Below are 24,504 nucleotides of genomic sequence, written 5' to 3'. Positions count from 1 at the left end.
TTTTTTTTTTTTTTCAGCTTAATTTTCTTCATCAACAATACTACCAATGGCAAAATTACCAGAAACGATAGTGAAAAAGGAGCATATTTTCGTCTTCTCCAATTCAGGACCCGACCGCAATTAGCATTTGCTTTGACGTTCCTTTTTGTCTGATGCACCATTTTCTTCATTTCCTATAATTCTTGCAATGTTTAACCAGATTAAAGTAATACTTATAAGTAAAATATTACTTGTAAGATAAGAAAAATTACATTATAAGTAAAAATTACTTATAAGTAAAAAATCACTTTTATGTAAAAATTATTAAAAATAAAAATATTAATAATAAGACAAAAATATTTGTAAAATGTGAAAAGGTACTTAAAAGTAAAAAAAATGTTAACTTGAAATTTTAAGTATATATTTAAATTTATTTAATTTTTTAAACTAAATATTAACTTATATGTAAAAAAATTATTTATAAGTAAAATATCATAGAGATATAAAAAAAATCATATAAAAGAAAATTTTACTAAGGGACATTTACGTAATGTTATTATCAAATTATTAGTGTTGGGCATTTTGCACGACAAATTTCAATTACTAATATTCTTGCTTATTTGGCTGCCTTCTGACAAAGAATCAATTTAGGATATGCATCCTTCTACAAACATTTGGATTTTGAAATTCTATTCTATGCTCCTGGTAATTATTCAAATTGTAATTTGAATGATCGTTGAAACATATTAGATAAAATAAAAGAGAGGAAAATTAAAATTAGTAGGGTAGTTTAAATTGAACGAATTAGCGAAAGGATTCATGATTCAAACTCTTGTTTGTTTATTTTGTAAACTATACTCTTTGTAGCGCTATTGGATACACGATATGTGCTCAGCTAGGAGCCAAGATAAATTTCAAATTCGACATAGATGGCAAATTATAATTTATAAAGGAAAATTTTACTGGGGACATAGTTCAATCATCAAATTATTATTTGAAATAATCCACAGTTTAATCATCAAATGATTATCTGCAATACTCCACAATTGTAAGCGAAAATTGAGTATTGTGATAATATAATTAATAGAACAGTTCCTAATTATTCATCAACAATAGTATTGCACGGGAACTGTAAATTCTATAATGACGAGAACAATGATACATAAATCATACAAGTACAATGGTTAATTATACCAACAACATTTATCAATTAATATTGATAAAATCATGTGAAAACTACAAATAAAGAGAGAAGAAAGCAGAAGAAACAACATAGACAAGAAGGACAATAAATGAAATCATGGTTATACAGTACAGACTTCAGAGAAAGTTAATTGCACTCTTAATGCACAGCACCTGCATCGAAGTTGGTTTAATACAGAGCTGCAGACTGTATAAATTTACAGGAGAGGAAGTAAGAATGTAGATGAACACAAGAAAGCCAAAATGAAAATCGAAAAGGTTCACAAAAGAAAAGGGTACCTGTAAATGATTGGAATACAACTTTGCACAATATGGTTCCTTAATATATAACTTGAAGGCTTCGTTTCCCCAACTAAATTGTTCCTCTTCTATTTTCTTCGCTAATTCTATAATTGAATCACCAAAGTATTGAAGAGTTGAAATGTCCCCAAAAAGCGGACTGTGAATCAACTCGATGGATTGAAGAGTTAAAATTTCCCCAAAACCACTAGGGATCTCTTTCAGCTTATCACAATCCTCAATGACTAGGCGCTCGAGACTCGGGAAGTGGATACTATTAGCTCTCCAGTGCTTCAGTTCAACGTCTTGTAACAGCAGAAATTTCAATTTGAGAAATTCTCCTTCATCTGGTTCCCACTCTAGTTCATTGAAGGCACAGCGTTTCAATTTCAGCACTTCCAGTTTGGGCAACTTACCAAGAATCTTCAATTCGTCGGGATGAAGTTTGAGATAATCATTGAAATAAAATTTTGTGCCATCTAATGTCAACTTTTTGAGTGACGTGGGAAAAGTGATACTCACTAGGAAACGGGGGAAAGTATGTGTAAGCCAAAGTGTTAATGATTCAAGTTTAGTTAGCCGCCCAAGATTATTGATAGAGATATCCCAACTGGCCACCACAATATAATCATAATGGATACCCAATTTCCGTAGATTTGGAATTCTTTCGAGGACCTCCTCCGTCAACCTAAAATTATATATCCTTGAGAGGGTTTGTAGATTTCCTAGAACAACAACAGAATTTTCTACCCCCTTAATTTCTGAAATAGGAGGATCAGGAAGATATACATCACATTGCAACTTGACATGTCTTAATTTTGTCATCTTCCATATTTCTGGTGGTAGTTCATTGGACCCACGAGAAACCAAAGAAACTATTGTTTGTAGATTCCGAAGTTTATACATTGATTCAAAGAATTGTTCAGGGTATTCGTAGTAGCAATAGAGATACCGCAAGTTAACCAACTTTTCCATTTTTCTGTGAGCATCAATTCTATCCATACGCAGTACTTTAAGTGACCTAGAACCTATAGAAATTGCATGGTGACAACTCGTACAGGGTATGTCGTTATCATGCAGGAGAGTCCCTTTAGTTGCATGGTTAAATTGCTCAAAAAATAAAATGTCATTCTTCTGAACATTCATTCTTACACGGCGCATACAGGGTATGTTATAGAGACTCATTTTCATGATGTGGAAAAACTTCTCTTTTTGAGCTTCTCTGACACAAAGATCCCGTAAGAGATCATGAATTCTACATGTTTTAATTTGTCCATTAGACCCTTTATTTTGAACCAAAATAAGATTTCTTTGAACAAGATCCGAAAAGTACTCCTCTCCTACATCTTCCAATGTTTTAGAGCATTTTGGTTTGATGATTCCTTCTGCAACCCACAACTTGGTAAGTTCCCTGACTCAATTTCATGATCATCCCAAAAAATAGCCATATGTAGGAAACACCCTTTCAAATGATAAGGCAAATATTTATAACTTAAAGAAAGTATCTTAGAGCATTGCTCATCATTTGAAATTATTTCCGAAATTAAATTTTCAGCAATACTTCTCCAGTAATGTGGTGTTTTAGTGGCTTTTGACATGAGGCCCCCAGTCACAGAAACTGCAAGTGGAAGTCCTCGACAATTTTGGGCAATCTTCTTGCCGATTTCTTCCAATTCAAGAGGGCAAAAACCTTCTCCAAACACCTTCTGACAAAATAACATCCAACTTTCTTCGTCGTTCAAAAAACGCACATGATGAAGATGAGAACCAGAGTTGATATAATTAGCCACATTCTCGACCCTAGTAGTCAAAAGGATTCGACTTCCAATTTTGTCTTTTGGAAAATATCTTTTCACAGTATCCCAGGCCTCGATATCCCACACGTCATCCATTACAAAAAGATACCGCCTACCCTTTAACTTCTTGTACACAAGTTCTCCTAATTGATCAATGTCATTTTCACTCCTCCCGTCAATTTGTATTTTCATGGAATCTAAGAGGCCTAGTAGGATTTCTCACACATTATATTTTTGAGAGACAGTGAACCAAGCAAAAATGTGAAAGTGATACTCAATATATTTATCAATGTAAACTTTGTGAGCGAGTGTAGTCTTACCGATGCCACCCATGCCGACAATTGACACAACTTCAAGTTGTGATGAGCTTCTGACTAGATGATCCTTGATCTTCGCCATGGCATCATCAAGACCAACCATAGTGCTTTGACTTGAAGAAGCTGGTCTTAATGAACCAACAGGCAATGAGGTGTTGTGCTCCAAATCTTCCTGTATCTCACTCTCATCCTCTTTTTGTCTTTTCTCATTCAATATCGGTTTTTATCCTAAAATAATTAATAATCATACAAAATTAAGCTTCGAGTTCTTGAGGATAGATTTATGAAATATTCAATATCAGCAGTGGAATTAATTCTAATTAGCTGGACTAAAATTTAAAGTTGAATTAGATATGAAAATTTGGAATGAGTAAATTTTTTTGGACCAATATTATGAAGAGGAGACAAATCTGCGACTATAGTCCAATTGTTCAAAGGTCTACCCCGTCTCTTTAGAATTGTCAACTTTCCCTTAAAATTTACTGGTGAAAAATGCTATTAGATTAAAAAATAGTAGTAATATTGAGAATTCAGGAACGACTTCACATGAACTTAAGGTCCTCGAGATCAGTGAAAATTAAAGCTATGCACAAGAAGAGAGAACGGAATCTGCTACTCTTAGCTATCCACCGAGATCGAGAGGTTCAAGGGGAATGAACCAGTGCAAGATGTCATTTATCAGAGGCCTATAACTTTCTGCACGGGCCTTCTTCTGAATAAAAGCCCCAGAAGAACGTCACCAAATGCATAGACATCATTTTTGTCAGTACGTTTACCTGAAAAATTGTTGAAAAGTTGGGCAAGAATTGCTCAATTTCATGTCAAAACTCTCTTCAAGCCAATGATCCACGAGATTATCTTCATAAGACACATCGTTTTTTGTCTTTCTTTTCATTTTCTTCTTCGGGTCTTTAGATATGCAGGATCATTTTCCATGAGAAGTTCCTGAAGTAATCATTCAAAAAACAGTCAGTAATCTGAATTCATATACATGAAATTAGTAATTGCATTATATCAATCACTCGTCGTTCTAACTATGAGCAAGTTTGGCTAAGCTTCAGAGCAAGTAAAAGTTGTTTTCAAACATTATTGACTGAGAAATTTATTCCTTACTTTTAATCAAAAATAATAATAATAATTATTATTATTTTAAGGTACCTCTAACCTCACCTTTCTGTCAATACAGATAACTCGCTTATTCTCATTTTCTATCAATAAAAAATTAGCTTTCTAAAACTTATTTATTACGTATAAGTTAGCCAAACAAGATCAAATAAATCTGGATCACACATTTTACCATGTAACTGGAATTCCAGAAAGCCATTGTGCATCAGTTCATAGGCGAGATAGTGCCCCTCGCTATGAATATAGTATCCCAAAAGCAAAACAATGTTCTGATGTTGAATCTCATTCACCCCCTCGATCTCATTCTGCAAAATTAATTGAAATAAAGCCGTAATGAAAACCTGCAAAAGATTAACTGAATTCCGAAAGACAGAATCAAACATGTGCAAATTTACCTTGAATTCTCTTTCAGCTGCCTATCCACTAGCAAATAGTTTTTTAACGACTGCATGAAAGTCAGGGGCGTAGAATTAAATAACTCATTTAATTTCATATTCTATTTAACCTATCATCCAGGGGGGGGTGGGGGGATTATAGGGGCAATTGACCCTCTACATTTTGGGGGGGAAAAAAATTTGCTTAGCTTCCTTTTTTTTTCCTTAGCTTTTTTTTATTAGAAGATACCCTATAAATTTTATTTTTGACCCCCTAACCCAAGTCATGGGTCCGCCCCTGATGAAAGTTGTTGTCAAATTGGTCTTTATAAAGGGCCTCGATCCACCTTCACCAAGAATGTTGTCTTCATGGAAATTATTTGTAGCAGCTACTAACAATTGTTATTCGATATCACCTATTGAAATCTTTTTTATCCTGATTCTCAAAGAAGTGAATTTATCCAAAATGGAGGCTTCTACTTATACATATTCAAATAAATTATTTTCAACAGAACATTACAAAAAGTACAATCAAGATCAATAGTATAGCCCAGAAAAAGGTCCATTTTAGGCTTATTCGTAATCCTATATCAACTTACTTTCTCCTACCCCCACGACGTACTCAAAAGGAAAAACAAGAAGGGAAGGGAAATGGAGTTCACATGAAAAATGGTACCTACCCTATGCCCCCGTTTGACCCCCATTTTGTAGAGTTGAAATGGATGGAATGGTATTTTTTTTAAAAATGAAAAGTTTTTGATTTACGTGTAATATTTATTTTATGAAAGATCGTATGTTTGAAAATAGGAGAAAGAAAAAATGTAGTGTAATGTAATAGAAATTAATGGGGGTCAAACGGGGCTTAATTGTTTTTTCCATGGTATTTCTTGGGTTTTTCTACTGTGACAGGCCTGCGGACAGACCTCTTTGATAGGAATCACATCAGCCTTTGATATGAATTTCAAAAGTTCAGATCTAAGGGCTGAGGCGGCCCCCTGTCATAGGGGCCTGTCCCCAGACTTGTCACAGTAGCAAGGCTCGTATTTCTTTAACTTTTTCAGTCTGTGTATTGAAAACCATGCCAAGAACCGCAAAATTACCCCAAGAAGAGTCAAAGCCACAATGAGTGCAATCCAAATTTTCTTGTTCAAGTCCTGGTGGTACGTTTACCCCTGAAATTTATGCATCATAGGAAGAAACACACAAAATTCCCTCAAGTTCATCAATTTTATATCCTATTCCGTAGGCCTCCTCTGGCTTTGCATTCTTGAATTAATGCACATTTAGCATAGAAAAGCCACTCAACTTCTTTATAAAGAGAAATAAAACGTAAAACGTACATAAATAAATTAAAGTACAGAGAATCCTGTCCCCTAATAATTCTACACAAGATTTGCTAATAATTAATCACAATTTATAACTCAATTTTTCAGGGCTTTGACAAAATCGGGGCCCAATTACAACACATTCAATAAAATAACACCAATACACAAAAATTCACAGCTATTTATTTATTTTTTTTTTTCAAAACCACTCGAACAATCATGGAATAAAAATTGGATACTAAATATAGGCTTTGTTTATTTTCCATTCTTCCAAATTCTATCACATTACTTTTTCCACGATATTCATCTTCAACCACGTATTCTTCATTAAAATAATGTTACGGTAAATAAAAAACTTTTCTTTCTTTTTCAACCACATATTTCAACATCAATCAGTATTCCATAATAAATTCACAAATAATGGGGCACAAACAAGCACTTAGTGCGCTTGAGTTATGCTTCAAAAATTCACAGCTCATCATTTCATATTAAAAAAAAATGAACTTAATGCTGGAAAATGAACAAATTACCTAGAGAATAAACGTTCACATTTTAAAAAGAGGATCACAAACAGGAGGGTCAGGCGTCACATTAAGGGGAGCTGAAAACAAAGTAGAACTGAAAACCCAAATGGAAACACAAGCTATAAAAAGTACCTTCGGGCTGTTCTCTTTGTGCTTGAGTTTTGAGTTTTGTGTTTCGAGTGTCTGTTTTGAAATTATTGAAAACACGTTTTTTTGTCATTTTGGAAAAATGTTTTTTAAAACGTGAAAATTAAAAACGTGTTCTTTTCTGGAAATCAAAATTGTCATTTTCTCTTCTCTAGCCATCATGAGCTGCCATCTTCAACCTCACAACCGACCACTACCCGACTTCCGGCCATCGTTGCTACCAAATTTTTGCACCAACACCATCTCCTCATCAATCCCCACCAACCATACACAAACAACAACCCCAAATGACAGCAAAATCAAGCCAATTATCGTCCAAAAAACCACTAACGCACGGTTTTTTACCAAATTCAACCAACCTAGTATCTGCCCATGTTAATTACACCCCACAATTCGATCAAGCTTAGCAAGGCACGTCCATACATAGTATTATAACAACAAACAATACACAAAAAATCGAAATCAATAGCAAAAATTCTACACAGCAAACTCGTGATCGACAAATGGATTCAACGATGAATAGGTCGCCTCCATCAACCACGTCGCGAGGAACTGTAGCTGGTCTCCGTTTGACCGCTTGCTGAGATAGGCATCCATAGCCGGCGAAGGAAAAGAAGGAATCCAACCACTTCCAGAAGAGAGAGAATGGGAGCGTTTTCCGCGTTTTCAAGTTTTTCAATTTTTGCGCAAAAACATTCAAAAAGATAAAAACATCATTTTTTATTTTCAGCACAATTTTTTTTCCAAAACACGTTTTCGAAAACGGAAAAGAGAACGTATTTTCACCATTTTGGAAAATCGAAAAAGAAAACGGCCCGAAAACAACAAAGAGAATGCACCCGAAGGGACAGAAAATGAAAATTTCCCCCACTTTTTATGATATATTTCTAGGTTTGAAATTTGAAATGGTTGTGGGTTTTTGTATCTTAGTGGTATCTCAGTTTTTGACTTTAATGAAAGAAGGGACAAATGGCCCGTTTGACATGGATTTTAAAAAGTTAAAAATAGACTTTTGAAACCAAAAAGTCTATTTTGGATCTATTTGGCTAATTTTGTTAAAGTGCATTTGATGGTTAAATGAGGTTTTAGAGGAAGTTGATTCAATATGACTTCCTTTAAAGACACTTCAATACTTTTAAATGTTAATTTTCAAATAAAAAATAAGTTGGCTTCCTTCAAAAGCTCTTCTACAAAAGGCAAAAGTTATACCAAACGAGCTCAAAAAACCGACCAAAAAAGCTAAAGGGTCATTTTTTTCCTATTCAGAAAAAGAAGTTGCAAATGCACAGCTACCATGTGATAGTTAGGGGTGTTAACGAGTCGAGCTTAGCTCGAGTTTTTTTAAGACAAGCTTTCTTAGGCTCAAGCTAAGCAGTAGCCTGTTACCTTTTAAAGGTATCTAGCACGTTGCCCTAGGCAACTATTTTTTTCGAGCCAGCCCATGATCCACACGGGCTCAGCCCGAGTTCACCGAACCTCGAGCCTATGAGCCTTTTTCCATCCCTAGTGATTGTTAAAAAATGGAAGCACTCTTCATTGTTCTTAGCACATCAAGAGACTTGTGTTTTGCGACATGTTGTCAAAAAGTTGTAAGTAGCTATTTGACGATGAAAAATAAAAATTTTTAATAGATTTTGAAAAAAAATAAATGAAATACCTATTTAATAGGAATTAAAATATTTATCTTAGTCTAAATTAAAATCAACAATTGATTTTTATTATATATTTCACAGGATCTACAATTTTTTAACTGCATATTTCATATACTTTTATGAAAATATACTAAAATCTAAGAAATATTTGGTTAAAATCAAAGGTCAAATAATTTGTTAGACAATACTCATTTGTACAATGATTGTGAGAAAATATTAGGCTTGTGATTGATTTGACACTTAGGTGTCCTCATGCATGTATTATTGTATCCAACCGGTTTAGCATTAGAAGAAGAAAATGTTCTTTCAATAACTATTGATTAATTAGAAGTAATTGGTAGGATTCAACATGATTCAATTTAAAAGATTTTTGAACTATTTTCAAGTCAAATCATTTTAAACAATTTGAAAAAATTTCACTTTAAACCAAATCATTTCATTTTTCCAATCAAATCATTTTTCACGGTACAATTTAATTCCAAACTATAATTTTAGTGATATAAAATAACGTATTTTAAATAAATGAAATATATATTGATGTGAAATTTCAATATAATAGTACTTGAATTGAAACCTTTTAAAGAAATATTATAATACAAATATATTTATGTTGTTACAACATTGAATCAATCAATCAATATAACGTTCAACCATAAAATTTAAAATTGCAAATTATTCTTTTTGAAATAGATAAGAAAAATTATCATAAATTATTTCCCTAAAAAGCCAATAAAACCATCAAGCCTGTAAATTACTAATTTTTAAATTAAATGTTTAACTAAAAAAATATATTTTAGGTAAAAATAATTAATTTTTTGTTTAGGCTGGTGAACGATTCCCTTTTGTTTTTAACCATTTTTAACAATACAAACATAAATCACCCAAATCCAAACAAACGATTTAAAATTGCAATTTTGATTTGGTTTGGTAGATGGATGATTTTTTTTTTTTTTTTTTTTTTTTTTTTTTTTTTGGGTTCACTCCTACTACATATCATTTTTCTAAATTTTTTTTTACCAATGAATGTGAGTTGAGATTTTAGATCTCGATTACTTCTGGCAAGTGATATAATAGAAATTAAATGCTTAGATCTATATAGTTCTTGCATTAAAATGATTATTTCAGAAACGCTTTTTCCTACGCTACTTTTCAACCTCATGTTCTGAAAAAATCATTTTTACGTTCTACATCCATTTTTTAACCACACATTCTTCACAAAAAATAAAATATAAATGATGTATTATTCAAAAAATTAATTTCATATAAGCACATATATAATATTGTAAATATAAAAAAACAAAAAATTTAAATTGAAAAGTTATTGGTGTAATCAATTCACTTGTATCATTTATTCCACTTTCATCTTAAAAATAAAATAAAATAAAATTAGAGGCTTTGTTAATTATGAACTTTTGTGCCAAAATAATTGAAAGAGAAAAGTGCAACAAAATGTTATGATTGTGCAAAAAGCTATATTTTATAAAAAAAAACTAATTATTTCAACGTTTCGGATCCCATGTATGAAAAACTAATAACTAAGCTTCGCTAATAATATACGAATTACTGCACCCAATGTTTGACTCTAAGATTATACAACACTTCAAAAATTAATTGATCAAGAAAAAAGAGAAAATTCATAGCAGACGAAAGAGCCAAAACAAAGATCTCACTACAAAAAAAAATAAAAAAAATAGAGGCCTTTTATGACATTTATTTATGGCGTGCATATAAGGCATGCCGTAGAAATAGACTATTTACGGTATGCTATGTGGCATAATAATTCTATTACTTAAAAGTATTTACGGCATACATTTTGAGCACGCCGTAAAATTTGAGTATTCACGGCGTAATTCTCAAGCATGCCATAAAAATTGATAGAAAAAATATTTGTAATTTTTTACTTTTTAGAAAATGCACTGTTTGCGGCATGCATTAAATGAGTGCCGTAAAAATTTAAGATAAAAAAACGAGCTTTTTTACGCCATACATATTGGTACGCTGTAAAATGGTTATTTTCCTTTTCTTCTCCCTTTTCTTTGTCCTTTTCTTCTCCACTTTCCTTTCCTTCTGCTTTCCTTTTCTTTCTTCCCCTTCTACCTAAACTTTTCTCTCCCAAAAATTAGTCGTTCAGTCGGATATCCGTTCAATCAGCAATCAAATTTCTTAAAATTTCCTAATTAAAGAATATGTGCATACCAAAACAAGATTTGGTCCACCCTATTGATCAAGGTGACAACTTGTAATATTAAATAATTAATTAATGAAAAAAATTCTTTCCTTCAATTATCTAAATAAACAAAAAGAATTGTGCTTTTTTGAATGATTTAAAACATGTTCAATGGAGTGGATTGTGTTAGGTTTAAATTGTAATTGGTGATTCCAAGACAAAATTAAAGTAATGGAGTTGTAATTAAAATAAAAAATTCATTGGGATAGTGGTATAGGTCTACAAGGAGTCAAGGAGATCAAACATGGTCAAGGAGAAAAATAACCAAAAAATCGCGCGTTGCACGCCAAGCAGGCGCTCGAGCACCCAAAACAATATGTTCGTCGCTTGAGCGGCGATGAGGCCCAACCCCGTTTCATGATTTTTGTACATTTTTCCATTATATTTCAACCCAAATACTTCATATTTTAAATACCCAAGCCATTCAATGTTCGAAAGTGTGGTTGAACATTATTTGATCCTATAGAACATATTTTAAAGATCAAACAATAATTTTCAAAGAGCAATTGATTCAATCACACGTTCAAAACATCAAAATCCCAAATTTTCAAAACACCAAATCAACCACTTCCGCTCACATGTCAAAGTTCTAAAGATCCAAGGAGGTGATTCGAGTTTCGATTTGTGAAGAAGGAATTTGATCTAGCTAATCCATGGAGATAAAAGATTTTAGAATTCTAGAGCTGGTGCTGGAGTGCACAACCATTAGCCACAGTCCATAGCTCTAGACACGAGGACCAATTGAGGAATTTGATACCACTAAGCCATAAACTACTTTTGGTTATGTGTGTGTGTGTGTGTGTGTTGCATTTTGTATATTGCAAGTATACAATATCATGAAAAATAATATAGTGGACATCTGAATTTGGATTATCATTTCCATGATGACAATACTTCAATACTTAATTTATTATTTTTAACTTCTATTAGATGAAAAATACAAAATTGTGATTTGGTAATTAATTTTCTAATTATTTCTACTAATTAAAAATAGTAATATGCACACAAAGATCGATTGAAAATTCAAATATACAATAGATATTAGGGTATAGCAATTTATTCTATTGATTACCTTTAAGTCTTAATTCAAAATTCATAAATCTAATATAGTGCTCGATTGAATTTATTTAATTTATCTTTCTCGAATTCTTTTGAGCCTATTTAACTAATTCAATCATATATCTCTGTGTGAATCGGTCTTAGTTAAATGCATTATTTGTTCTAAGAATTCATATAAGACCACAATAATTACCATAGGTGTCTCTAAATGTTATACTAAATTACTGTGGTCTAAATCTAAAACTCGCCTCTCGATTTGTAAAAGATTCACAAAATCACTAAATTATTGATCAAGTAAATCGAAACATTAAATACATGAATAAAATCAACACATATATATTGAAAAAAATAGAATCGTGAATAAAAGGAATACAGGGTCTCAAATAGATTGCATTATTTCACCCTAATAAAGAGTTTAGTTAATCGTAATGTATGAAGAAAAAACAAATAAACATAATGGAGTAATCGCCATGTTATGAATTGAGATGTAGAAAACTGGATAAACCTTACACCAAGTTTCTCTTCTTGCTCCAAATCTTGATTCAAAACCTTTGATTCGTTGTTCTCCTCCTTCGATTTTTCTCTAAAATTTTAAAGTTGTATTTTTTTGTGTCTCTCAATGCGTGGAAACCCTTTCAAGTGCCTCCATTCTTGTATTTATAACACCCTTCACATTTCCCCGAATTTGGAGTTTTCGTAGGCTTTTAACTAGCCATAAATCAATGCCCTAGATGACAGTAGGTGGATCGATCATGGCTGCCGCAGTGCCATATTTTTGTTAAAATTTGGGGTTTGTGGTGCCTAAGAGCCACTCGCCTCTCGGAAAAAAATATTATCACACTTTCTTTAGTATTTTTATTATAACTTTCTCTACCAATATTTGATTGAGACGAGTCAAATTGGGTTGGGTTGTAAAAATAACTCAAAGGACTACAACTTTACTAAAATCAACTTTTTCGAACGTTTACGTGGTCAAATATGGGTCTCAATCTTGGGCTAAAAATCTAGAACATACTAGTGTGGTTGAAAATTGATTTGTGAAAATATTTTGATTATATTACATTCTTTAACATTATTATTTTACTTGTCATAATAAAATATAGGTCTTCAATTTTATTTTCGAATAATAATAATGATAATTGAGAATTTATATTATCTCAATTATTAAATTAAATTTTAAACTAGAATACACATTAACTTATAAGCTTATGATTTATATCTATGCTATTTTTTAATATTTTTTTATATAATTTTTGAAGAAGAAGAAGAAGAAGATCCAAAAATTAATTTTGCCTCACCATTTTTAAAATTTTAATTTGTTTATATAATTGTATGTAAAAAGAAGAAGAAGCAGCAACTCCAAATTCAAACCTCAAGTACTATGCCTGCCATCACTATTTTTTTTAAAGTATTGGTAATGAGTTATATAGAAATGAAATTATTGGATAGTTGTTTTCTTGTCGACTTACTACTAAATTTGTGTTGTCTTGTCAAATAATGTTGCTACCTAGCTAGTTTCCCTTAGACTTTTGAATTGTAGCAGTGTCAATTTGTTAACGTAGCACCAATGTGTCCAACTTTAGAAAAAAAGAATATTTCACGTGACGTCTTCGACATGTCGCACTCAGGGACGGATCCAGGATTGAGCTAAAAAATTTCAAGTCAGGGCTGATATGTGAAAAAAAATTACACATAAAAAATTGTTTTTACAAAAAAAAGAAAATCGTTAAAAATAAAAAAAATTCAAAAAATTTACGGGAAATTACACTTAGTAGGTTAGAAAAATTAAGAAATTGATTAATACACCTAAACCAAGTTAACGTTTTAACGGCCGTATTCGTTACGTCCACCAAAAATATAAAACATTTGAAAATCAACAAAATCATTCCAAAGATGGCAGCATTCCCCCATTATGATATTTTCCATTTTTCAAAAATTTTATTATTAAAAAGTTTTCGTTTGATACGGTACTTTACGCTACTATTATCTATTTTGAACGATTCAAAATCCATTGTAAAGCTGGCAATGTGACAATGATAAATACGTTACGAAGTTTAAATTTCAAAAATTATCTCACATGAATTATGAGCACAAAATAAACAAAAATTACTAACACCGTTTCTTGTGACCTTTTTGACTTGTAATTTCGAAATCGTCATTTATCGTTTTTTTAAATTCGAAAGATATATTTCAAAGTTTATCATGAATACTTCGAAATGGTAACAAAAATCTCACTCGACGAGCGAAGAAAATAGCTCATAAATAATCCAAAAAACATAACATCAATTTTGAATTCATATGTATTAACATGAAATAAGGCTTGAATTGTATGTTTAAAATTCCAAAACAGGGCTTGTTTTATATGTATTAACATAAAATAGAGCTCGAATTCGTATGTTCGAATTTCCAAAAACTCATATGTCTGCACCTAGTTAATTGTTCAAACGAGATACTGTAACTTTTTTTGAGAAAAGTGAGGATATTACTTTTTCACTAGGCAAACACCTTGCATGCATCAGTGTAATTGATTCATTTTTTTTTCCATATGTATTACTAGAAAATAGGGCTTGAATCGGTATGTTCAAATTTTCGAAAATGCACAACTATGTATCTAATGCCATTTGGCCTCCCATTTTGTCAAATTAAAATGAGTGGAATAGTAATTTTTTTTGGAGAATGAGTGGCTGAAAAATAAGAAAAAGTTTTCAATTTACGTGTAATATTATTTTATGAAGATTGTGTGATTAAAAATAAGAGAGAGAAGAATGAAATTTAATTTAATGGGGACAAAACGGGGGGCCTAGTTAATTGCTCAAACAACATAGTATGACTTTTTTTTTTAAATTAGAAAAGTGACAGAATATTACTTTTTCACATTCTCTTTGATCAAATACCTTACATGCATCAATATAATTGATTCAAAATTTTCTTTTTCATACATATACCAAAAAACAAGGCTTGAATTGATATGTTCAAATCTCCAAAAAATGCACATGCATACGTCTAGGTATTTGCTCCAAGGATATATAGTGTGACTTTTTTAAATAAAAGTGACAGAATGTTACATTCTCCTTAAACAAACACCTTGCATGCATTAATGTAATTGATTTAAAGTTTTCTTTTTCATATGTATAATAAAAAAACATGACTTGAATTGATATGTTCGAATTTTCAAAAATGTACATAGATGCATCTAGTTAATTCTTTCAATGATATAGCGTGACTTTTTTTTTGAGAAAAGTAATAGAATGTCACATTCTCCTTGAGCAAAACACCTTGTCTGCATCAATATAATTTATTCAAAGTTTTTTTTTTTCATATGTATTACCAGATAACAGGGCTTAAATTGATATGTTCGAATTTTAAAAAATGTACATGTATGTATCTAGTTAATTGCTCCAACGATATAGTGCGACTTTTATCTAGAAAAGTGACAGAATGTCACATTCTCCTTGAGCGAACACCATGCATGTATCAATGTAATTGGCTCAATTTTTTTTTTTCATATGTATTACCAGAAAACAAGAATTGAATTGGTATGTTCAAATTTCGAAAATGCACATGTATGCATCTAGCTAATTGGTCCAAGGATATAGTGTGACCTTTTTTGAGAAAAGTGACACAATGTCACATTTTCTTTGGGCTAACGCCTAGCATGTATCAGTGTAATTGATTTAAAGTTTTCTTTTTCATATATATTACTTGAAAACATGACTTGAATTGGTATGTTCGAATTTAAAAAATGCACACATGCATTTAGTTATTTGTTCCAATGATATAGTGTGATTTTATTTTATTTTATTATTATTATTATTTTTTTTTTTGGAGAAAAGTGACAGAATGTCACATTCACCTTGAGAAAACACCTTGAATGTATAACTGTAATTGAATAAAAAATAAATAAATTCATATGTACTACCACATAACAGTTCTTGAATTGGTATGGTCGAACTTCTAAAAATGCAGACGTTTGCATTTAGTTATTTGTTTGAATGATATAGTGTCACTTTTTTCATGTCACCTTTTTATATTCATTTTGTCAAATACCTTGCATGCACCATTTTAATTGATTCAAGCTAACTTTTCATATGTATTAACACAATCCGTTTCCTCCCAAGTTCAACAATGTCATTTTCAAACATGCTTCAAATTAAATTGAAATATCAGTCATGCTTTAAATGTTGTTTTCAAACTCATTTGAGATTTACTTGTGCTTTCATAAATTTTCCACTTTCACAGGAATTGCTTTCTCTTTCACCAGGAAAATAAACTACAAACACCAATATATTGATCATAAAAACCTAAACTACATCAAAATCACCGGAATATGAACATATTGAATAAGAAATCAGAAATAATATAAACCTAGAGATTTGGATTGATTATCTATAGAATTGATGAATAAAATTTTAAAGAAGATGCAGATGAAACAACTCTTAATCCTGTCTGGTCTTAGATTTCGCTTGATTTCGAGCTTCGAGGAGTTGGAATTTTGGAGCTCCTGCGTTGAATTCTTCATTGTATTTGTGGAGATTACCATAATGTTTACGTTATATTGAAGGAAATTTACAATATTTTCATTTTAATACATGTTTATCATAATTTTTCAAAAAATGACCCTAAAAACAAGGGTATTTATGTAAGTTCCCCAAAATTTATTGGACCTGGGGGAGGACAGTAGCCCAGCCCCCCGTCACACCCATAACATGTCAATTCATTATTGTATCATCCCTCAACTAAATTTCTAGATGTATCTCTAGCAGTGTCTATCAACAAAATGATCATACAATCACAATAAAGTTTGGATTGACTATAACATATCCAATCTTATATGCTTGCCAGTGCCTGCTTGGGACATTTTTTCACCGGTTTTCACCGATTTTGGATGGCACCGTTTATGTGAGGTTGAAAAAACCCGTGGTCATAGTTTTTTGGGCACCGATTTTGGATGGTTTAAGAACCACCCAAAATCGGTTTAGTGTAATTTTAAGCGGTACTTTCAACGTATCAAATCAGCGGATTTTGGCCATTTCTTTTGTTATCTTCTAATTTTACCCATCAGAAAATAATTATTTCCAACCAATCTATTTTCTTCAAAACTAAATTGTAAAGTAAAATATTTTAACTAAAAAATATTTATAATCTTAAGGATTATATTATAGTTAAAATGATTCTTATAAGTAAAATATTACTTGTAAGGTAAGAAAAAGTACATTATAATTAAAAATTGCTTACAAGTAAAAAATCACTTTTATTTAAAAAATAAAAAAAATTAATAATAAGACAAAAAATATTTATAAAATGAAAAAAGTTACTTAGAAGTAAAAAATTCACTTAAAGTTATTTAAAAGTAAAAAAAATTAACTTATAAGTGTAAGAATTACTTATAAGTAAAAAAATATTAACTTAAAATTTTAAGTAAATATTTATATTTATTTAATTTTTTAAAATAAATATTAAATTACACATTAAAAAAATTATCTATAAGTGAAATATCACTTAGAAGTTAAAAAATAAAATCATATAAAAGAAGATTTTACTAAGGGACATATACATATGTTATTCTCTTAAACAACTTTTAGAATTGGTGGATAATAAACTCTCGAGTATAGGTTGGACAATTTTAAAAACGGCTATTAAAATCATTCAAAATTGATCCACTCATAAACGCTTGGAACTAGTACTTTAAAAAATGCTCATAACTAGTACAACGAAACTCCCAAGCAGGTCCTTAGACTAAACAAGTGAGACGAAGTGCAAATCAGACTTGACAAATAGGATATATGTAGCCAGCCCACCCATAGTAAGTAATGAATAAGCTTTGATGAGTTGAGCAAAAGCATGATACTAATGAATGTACTTTAAGATATTGTTTGATGGCGATTAAAATTAAATTTTGGTAGATTTTAATAAAAGTGGATGAAATGTGTAGTTGAAAAATGTGAATTCCATGAAATATTAGATAAAATTAAGTATTAACTTTTACTTAAACTAAAATTTGGATTTTAATCCCTACCAAACATGGGCTAAATGTATGATAAACGACATGATGAGAGAGAGACAAGGTCCGTTCTATAAACAAATAAAAATTGAAATTATCCGATCTCTATACTCCATAGTTCAATCATCAAATTATTATTTGAAATAATCAACAGTTTAATCATCAAATTATTATCTGAAATACTCCAAAATTGTAAGCGAAATTTGAGTATTGAGACAATATAATTGATAGAATAATTCCTAACTATTTATCAACATTTGTACTGCACAGAAACTGTAAATTCTATAATGACGAGAACAATGATACATAAATCATACAAGTACAATGGTTAATTATATCAATAACATTTATCAATTAATATTGGTAAAATCATGTGAAAACCACAAATAAAGAGAGTGGAAAGCAGAAGAAACAACATAGACAAACAAGGACACTAAATGACATCATGGTTGTACAGTATAGACTTTACAGAAACTTAATTGCACTCTTAATGCGCATCACCTGCATCGAAGTTGGTTTGAAGCCGATGCCACAGAGCCACCTCCATCTTCTTTAAAAATATTACTAGTCTTAAGAAAACAATAAAATTTATATAGGTTTTCAATTTAATTTTCAAAAAAAGAGAAAATTTGAGATTTTATAATATTTCAATTACTAAATGAAATTTTAAACTAGAATACACATCAACTTATAAATTTATGATTCTTTATTTATGCTATGCTAATTTTTTTTTAATAAAAACTGAATTTTTAATTTTTGAAGAGAAGAAGCTCTAAAAATTATTTTACTGCGTCATTTTTTTAATTTATGTTTTTAATTTATTTGTATGTAAAAAGAAGAAGAAACCCCAAATTAAATTTAGAATTTGAAGGGGTTACATTTTGCTTTATAAATATGGCATTTCTTATTGCGACATCTTTTAATGTGATTGTTTGTTGCTTCCTGGATTGTCAGTTGTCACTCTATTTTGACCTGCCGATTTACACACTAACACATTTATTGGATAGTTATTGCCTTGTAAACTTATTTGTTACACAGGCGTGTCCGACTTTAGAAAAAATAGTATGCCACGTGGCACCTCGAACATGCCGCACAGGTAACATGTCAGTTCATTATCATTTCAGCCTCCAACTAAATTTGTGGACCTATCTCTTACAATTTATACCAGGAGAATGATCATATACATAATTGGGATAAAGTATACGATTGACTAAAACATATCCAATTTTATATATAAGCTACAGTTACACTAAACAACAAGTGAGACAAATGCAAATTATGTGATATACATGCTTTCAGTAGGGCAGACTCGACAAATAGGATATATGTAGTCAACCCTAAGAAGTAATGGATAAGGCTGATGAATCATGATTTTGTCAATTAACATAGATAAATAATTAGGAATTATAATTAGTACTGCACACAAAGTGTAAATCTTTTGAATGGCAAGAACTATGATGCATGAATCATGATTTTGTCAATTAACCTCGATAAAATCATGTGAAAACCACAAATAAGGAGAGAGGAAAGCAGAAAAAACAGCATAGACAAACAAGGACACTAAATGAAATCATGGTTGTACAGTACGAACTTTTGAGAAAGTTAATTGCACTCTTAATGCACAGCACCTGCATCGAAGTTGGTTTAAACTGAACTCCCATATCTCAAACTGCAGACTGTATAAATTCGAAGAGGAAGTAAGAATGTAGATAAACACAAGAAAGCCAAACGTGAAAATGGAAAAGGTTCACAAAAGAAAATGGTACCTATAAATGATTGGCATGGACAACTTTAAATCTCTGCACATTATTATTCCTTAATATATAAATTGCAGGCATCGTTCCCCCTACTCAATTGTTCCTCTTCTTTTTTCTTTGCTCATCATACAATCGAATAACCAAGGGTTGAAATTTTCCCAAAAAAACGAAGTCGAATCAACTCGATGGATTGACAAGTTGACATTTCCCCGAAAACCACTTGGGATCACATCCAGCTCTCTGCAAGCTCCAATCGAAATGACTAGGTGCACGAGTCTAGGGTAGTGGATACATGTCTTAATTTTGGCATCTTCCACCCAACTTGACATGTCTTAATTGTGGCATCTTCCATATTTCTGGTGGTAGTTCCTTATCATACCAACAATCCCTCAGACAAACTATTGTTTGTAGATTCCGAAATTCATATATTGATGGAATAGGATCCTTTTTGTCACTATTTATTACATTTAGTCCATGTCCAAATTTAAGTTCAGTCATTATCCAAACAAAATTTTAACTTGTACTATCTCTGTGTTCCATAGTTCAATCATCAAAATATTATTTGAAATAATCAACATTTTAGTCATCAAATTATTCTCTGAAATTCTCCACAATTGTAAGCGAAAATTGAGTATTGTGATTCCGTAATCAATAGAGTAATTCCTAATAATTTGTCAACAATTGTACTGCACACAATGTAAATCTGTAGAATGACAAGAACAATGATACATGAATCGTGATTTTATTTTTTCAATTAATAAATTCATGTGATAAATACAAATAAAGAGAGTGGAAAGCAGAAGAAACAACATAGACAAACAAGGACATTAAATGAAATCATGGATGTACACTACAAACTTTTGAGAAACTTAATTGCACGCCTAATGCACAGCATCTGCATTGAAGTTGGTTTAAACTGAGCTCTTATATCTCGAACTGCAGACTATATCAAATTCAGAGGAGAAGAAGTAAGAATGTAGATATAGACAAGAAAGCCAAAAATGAAAAATGGAAAGGTTCACGAAAGAAAATGGTACCAGAAAAGATTGGAATGGAAAACTTTGAAGCTCAGCGCATTTAGTACTTGTCAGTATATAACTTGAAGGCATCGTTCCCCCAATCCGATTGTGCCTCTTCTATTTTCTTTGCTGATTCTACAATTGAATCACCACAGAAAAACAACTCGATGGATTGAAGAGTTGAAATTTCTCCAAATCCAGGAGGGATCTCATCCAGTAGTTCACAATCAAAAATTTCTAGGTGCTCGAGACTCGGGAAGTGGATATTATCAGCTCTCCAGTGCTTCAGTTCAACGTCGTATAATAGTAGAAATCTCAATTTAAGAAACTCTCCTTCATTTGGTTCCCACTCCTGACAAAGGAAGGCACTCGATTTCAATTTCAGCAATTCAAGATTTGGCATCGAACCAAGAATCGACAATTTGGAGGGATGAAGTTTGATGCCATTTAAAGTCAATTTTCTGAGTGATGTCGGAAAAGTGATATCAACTAGGAAATCAGAGCGGTCAGATCTAATAAGACAATTTAATGATTCAAGTTTAGTTAGATGGACAAGATTATTGATATGGTATTCTTTCCAATCAGCCTCCGTTATAGAGTCATAACAGATAGCCAATTTCCGTAGATTTGGAATTCTTTCTAGGACTTCCTCCGTCCAACTAAATCTATTTATCATTGAGAGTGTTTGAAGGTTTTCTAGAACAACAATAGAATTTTCTTCCCCCTTAGTTTCTGAAATGGGAGGATCAGGAAGACTTGCAATACCATTCCACTTGACATGTCTTAATTGTGGCATCTTCCATATTTCTGGTGGTAGCGTAGTGATCCCCACACGAATAATTATTGTTTGTAGATTCCGAAATTTATATATTGATGCAATATGGTGTCCAAGGTAGGAATTCAAGTACCGCATGTTAACCAATACTTGCATTCCATTTCGCATTTGATCCCTTCCCTCGATATGTAGCACTTTAAGTGACCTAGAATCGACAGAATATTCTACAGATGAAGAACGAAACAACCCCTCTAAAGACCATTGTGTTTTGTCATCACCCTGGAGAGTCCCTTTAGCCACATGGTAAAATTCAAAAGGTAATTGACCATTCTTAACATGAATACTTACACGGCGCATACTAGTGTCTCCTTGAATACCATAGAGACTCCCTTCAATGACATGGAAAAACTTCTCCTTTTGAGCTTCCATGATACAAAGGTCCCGTAACAGATCATGAATTCTACATGTTTTAATTTTTCCAATGGACCCTTTCTCCTGAACCAAAATAAGACTTCTTTGAACAAGATCCAAAAAGTACTCCTCTCCTACATCTTCCAACGTTTTAGAGCTTGCTGGTTTGAGGATTCCCTCTGCAACCCACAACTTGGTAAGTACCTTGACTCTTATTTCAAAATCTTCCGGAAAAATTCCCATGTATAGAAAACACCCTTTCAAATGATAAGGCAAATGTTTATAACTTAAAGAAAGTATCTTAGAGCATTGCTCATCATTTGAAGTTATTTCTGAACTTACATTTTCTGCAATAGTTCTCCAGTAATGTGGTGTTTTAGTGACCTTTGATAGGAGGCCCCCAATCACAGCAACTGCAAGTGGAAGTCCTCGACAATTTTGGGCAATCTTCTTGCCGATTTCTTCCAATTCAAGAGGACAAAAACCTTCTCCAAACACCTTCTGACAAAATAACTTCCAACTTTCTTCGTCGTTCAGGAAACGCACATGATGAAGACGAGAACCAGAGTTGATATAATTCGCCACATTCTCAAGCCTAGTAGTCAAAAGGATTCGACTTCCACTTTTGTCTTCTGGAAAATATCTTTTCACACTGTCCCAGGCCTCGATATCCCACACATCATCCATTACAAGAAGATACCGCCTACCCTTTAGCTTCTTGTACAAAAGTTCTACTAATTGATCAATGTCCTTTTCACTCCCGTCAATTTGTATTTTCATGGAATCTAAGAGGCCCAGTAGGATATTTCGCACATTATATTTTTGAGAGACAGTGCACCAAGCACAAATGTGAAAGTGATACTCAATATATTTATCATTGTAAACTTTATGCGCGAGTGTAGTCTTACCGATGCCACCCATGCCGACAATTGACACAACTTCAAGTTTTGATGAACTGCTGACTAGATGATCCTTGATCTTCGCCATGGTATCATCAAGACCAACCATAGTGCTCTGACCTGAAGAAGCTGGTCTTAATGAACCAACAGGCAATGAGGTGTTGCACTCCAAATCTTCCTGTATGCCACTCTCATCCTCAATCTTCCCTGCCCCTATCTTTATGGAATCAACTTCTTCAATTAGTTTTGCTATTTCATGGAATGAAGTTTTAAAGATGTCACCACTATGACTTGTAGATTCTTCAAGAACTTGATGTGCAATGCAAGATTCAATGATATCTTCAGTTTGACATACTGCATCACTGATCTTTCTCTCCAAACCTTCTATTGATTCGATTTTCTCTCTGGGAAAATTATCAAGAAAATCTTGCAAGTAACCAACTTTTTCGAGGAGGGATTCGATTTGTTGTTTCTCCCCAGGAAGAAGATATGAACGATCATATTTCAGGGTGCGCTGTAGAACGTGAGTAAGAGAAAGAAGAGCAGAGTAAGCCATTTCTGTTCTCTCCTACCACAGCTTGAAAGATAAAAAAAATTGAAGCAAAATGAAAGCAATCAGATCTGTTCCACCCAACACATTGTGCAAGTATATATTGTTTAAGAATGTTGATAGCAATTTGAAGTTTCTTAATTGAATAAAAGGCCGGCAATGCAGATTTCGAGAAGAAAAATTATATCAACTTGCAATAAAAATATTTGTTTATTTAATGGATGCAGACTCCCCACCCAAAACATTATGCAAGTATATATTGTTTAAGAATGTGATAGCAATTTGCAATTTCTTAATTGAGGCTGGCATTGTAGACTTTGAGAAGAAAAAATTATATTGAATTGCAATAAAAATATTTGTTTATTGAATGGATGCAGACTTCATACCAAACTATGCACGTGTACTGTTAAGCTCAACTAATGCAGTCAATACATGTGACCGGTATGGAACCCATGTACACTTTGCTCTTGGAAAATGGCTAAAAATCTGAGAATAAGCGATCCCAGACACAAGCTTAACAGTCAATACACTTTTAACTTCAGGTCTTTCATTATGCGCTTCAATTCGCTATTTAGTATCGCCACTGTTAACTCATAGCCCATTTTTACATTTAATGTAATTCCTTTTTCTAGAAATCTTCTTTCTACTCATATGACAATATTTATGCACTTGTTTTCATTCATTTCAAATGTAGACAATATTGAATGCTCAATTTGACCATCAAATCATGCAACCCACTGTCTTCCACTAGTCCAAAAAAATAAAGCAACTTAATTGTTTTGTTACTTTAGCCAATTCAAATGCACAATGATCTAACAAGTGTGTTCCACTAATCCAAAAAAGAAAGAAGGAAAGCAAATTAAAGGTTTGGTTACTCTAGTGAATTCAAACACATAATGATCTAACAAGCCTATGAGTTATAATTAAACCGACCACCCAGTCCAAAGAAAACAAACTTAATCACACTAATGAAAGAAATTTATATATATTCCACACATTAAAAGATTCAAAATCTCAAAAGGGAAAAAAGTAGACTAAGTCTTTATCAATATTTAACTTAAACTATCTTAACAAAAAGACAATTG

At 31.9% G+C, this 24,504-nt stretch overlaps 1 protein-coding gene across 1 annotated transcript; it reads right to left on the bottom strand.

Moving 5' to 3' along the window:
* Window positions 1–20,488: 20,488 nt before the first annotated feature.
* Window positions 20,489–23,575, bottom strand: LOC111387712 (putative late blight resistance protein homolog R1A-10). The gene is made up of 2 exons (XM_023012294.1): window positions 20,803–23,575; window positions 20,489–20,708 (listed from the first exon to the last, which is right to left on the bottom strand). The coding sequence occupies exon 1, from the start codon at window positions 23,423–23,425 to the stop codon at window positions 20,843–20,845; it is 2,583 nt and encodes an 860-aa protein (XP_022868062.1). The 5' UTR covers window positions 23,426–23,575; the 3' UTR covers window positions 20,489–20,708; window positions 20,803–20,842.
* Window positions 23,576–24,504: the final 929 nt, after the last annotated feature.

Source organism: Olea europaea, unplaced genomic scaffold (assembly GCF_002742605.1).
Source record: "Olea europaea var. sylvestris unplaced genomic scaffold, O_europaea_v1 scaffold4191, whole genome shotgun sequence".
Classification (NCBI taxonomy): Eukaryota; Viridiplantae; Streptophyta; class Magnoliopsida; order Lamiales; family Oleaceae; genus Olea; species Olea europaea.
This window is presented reverse-complemented; position numbering and strand designations above follow the sequence as displayed.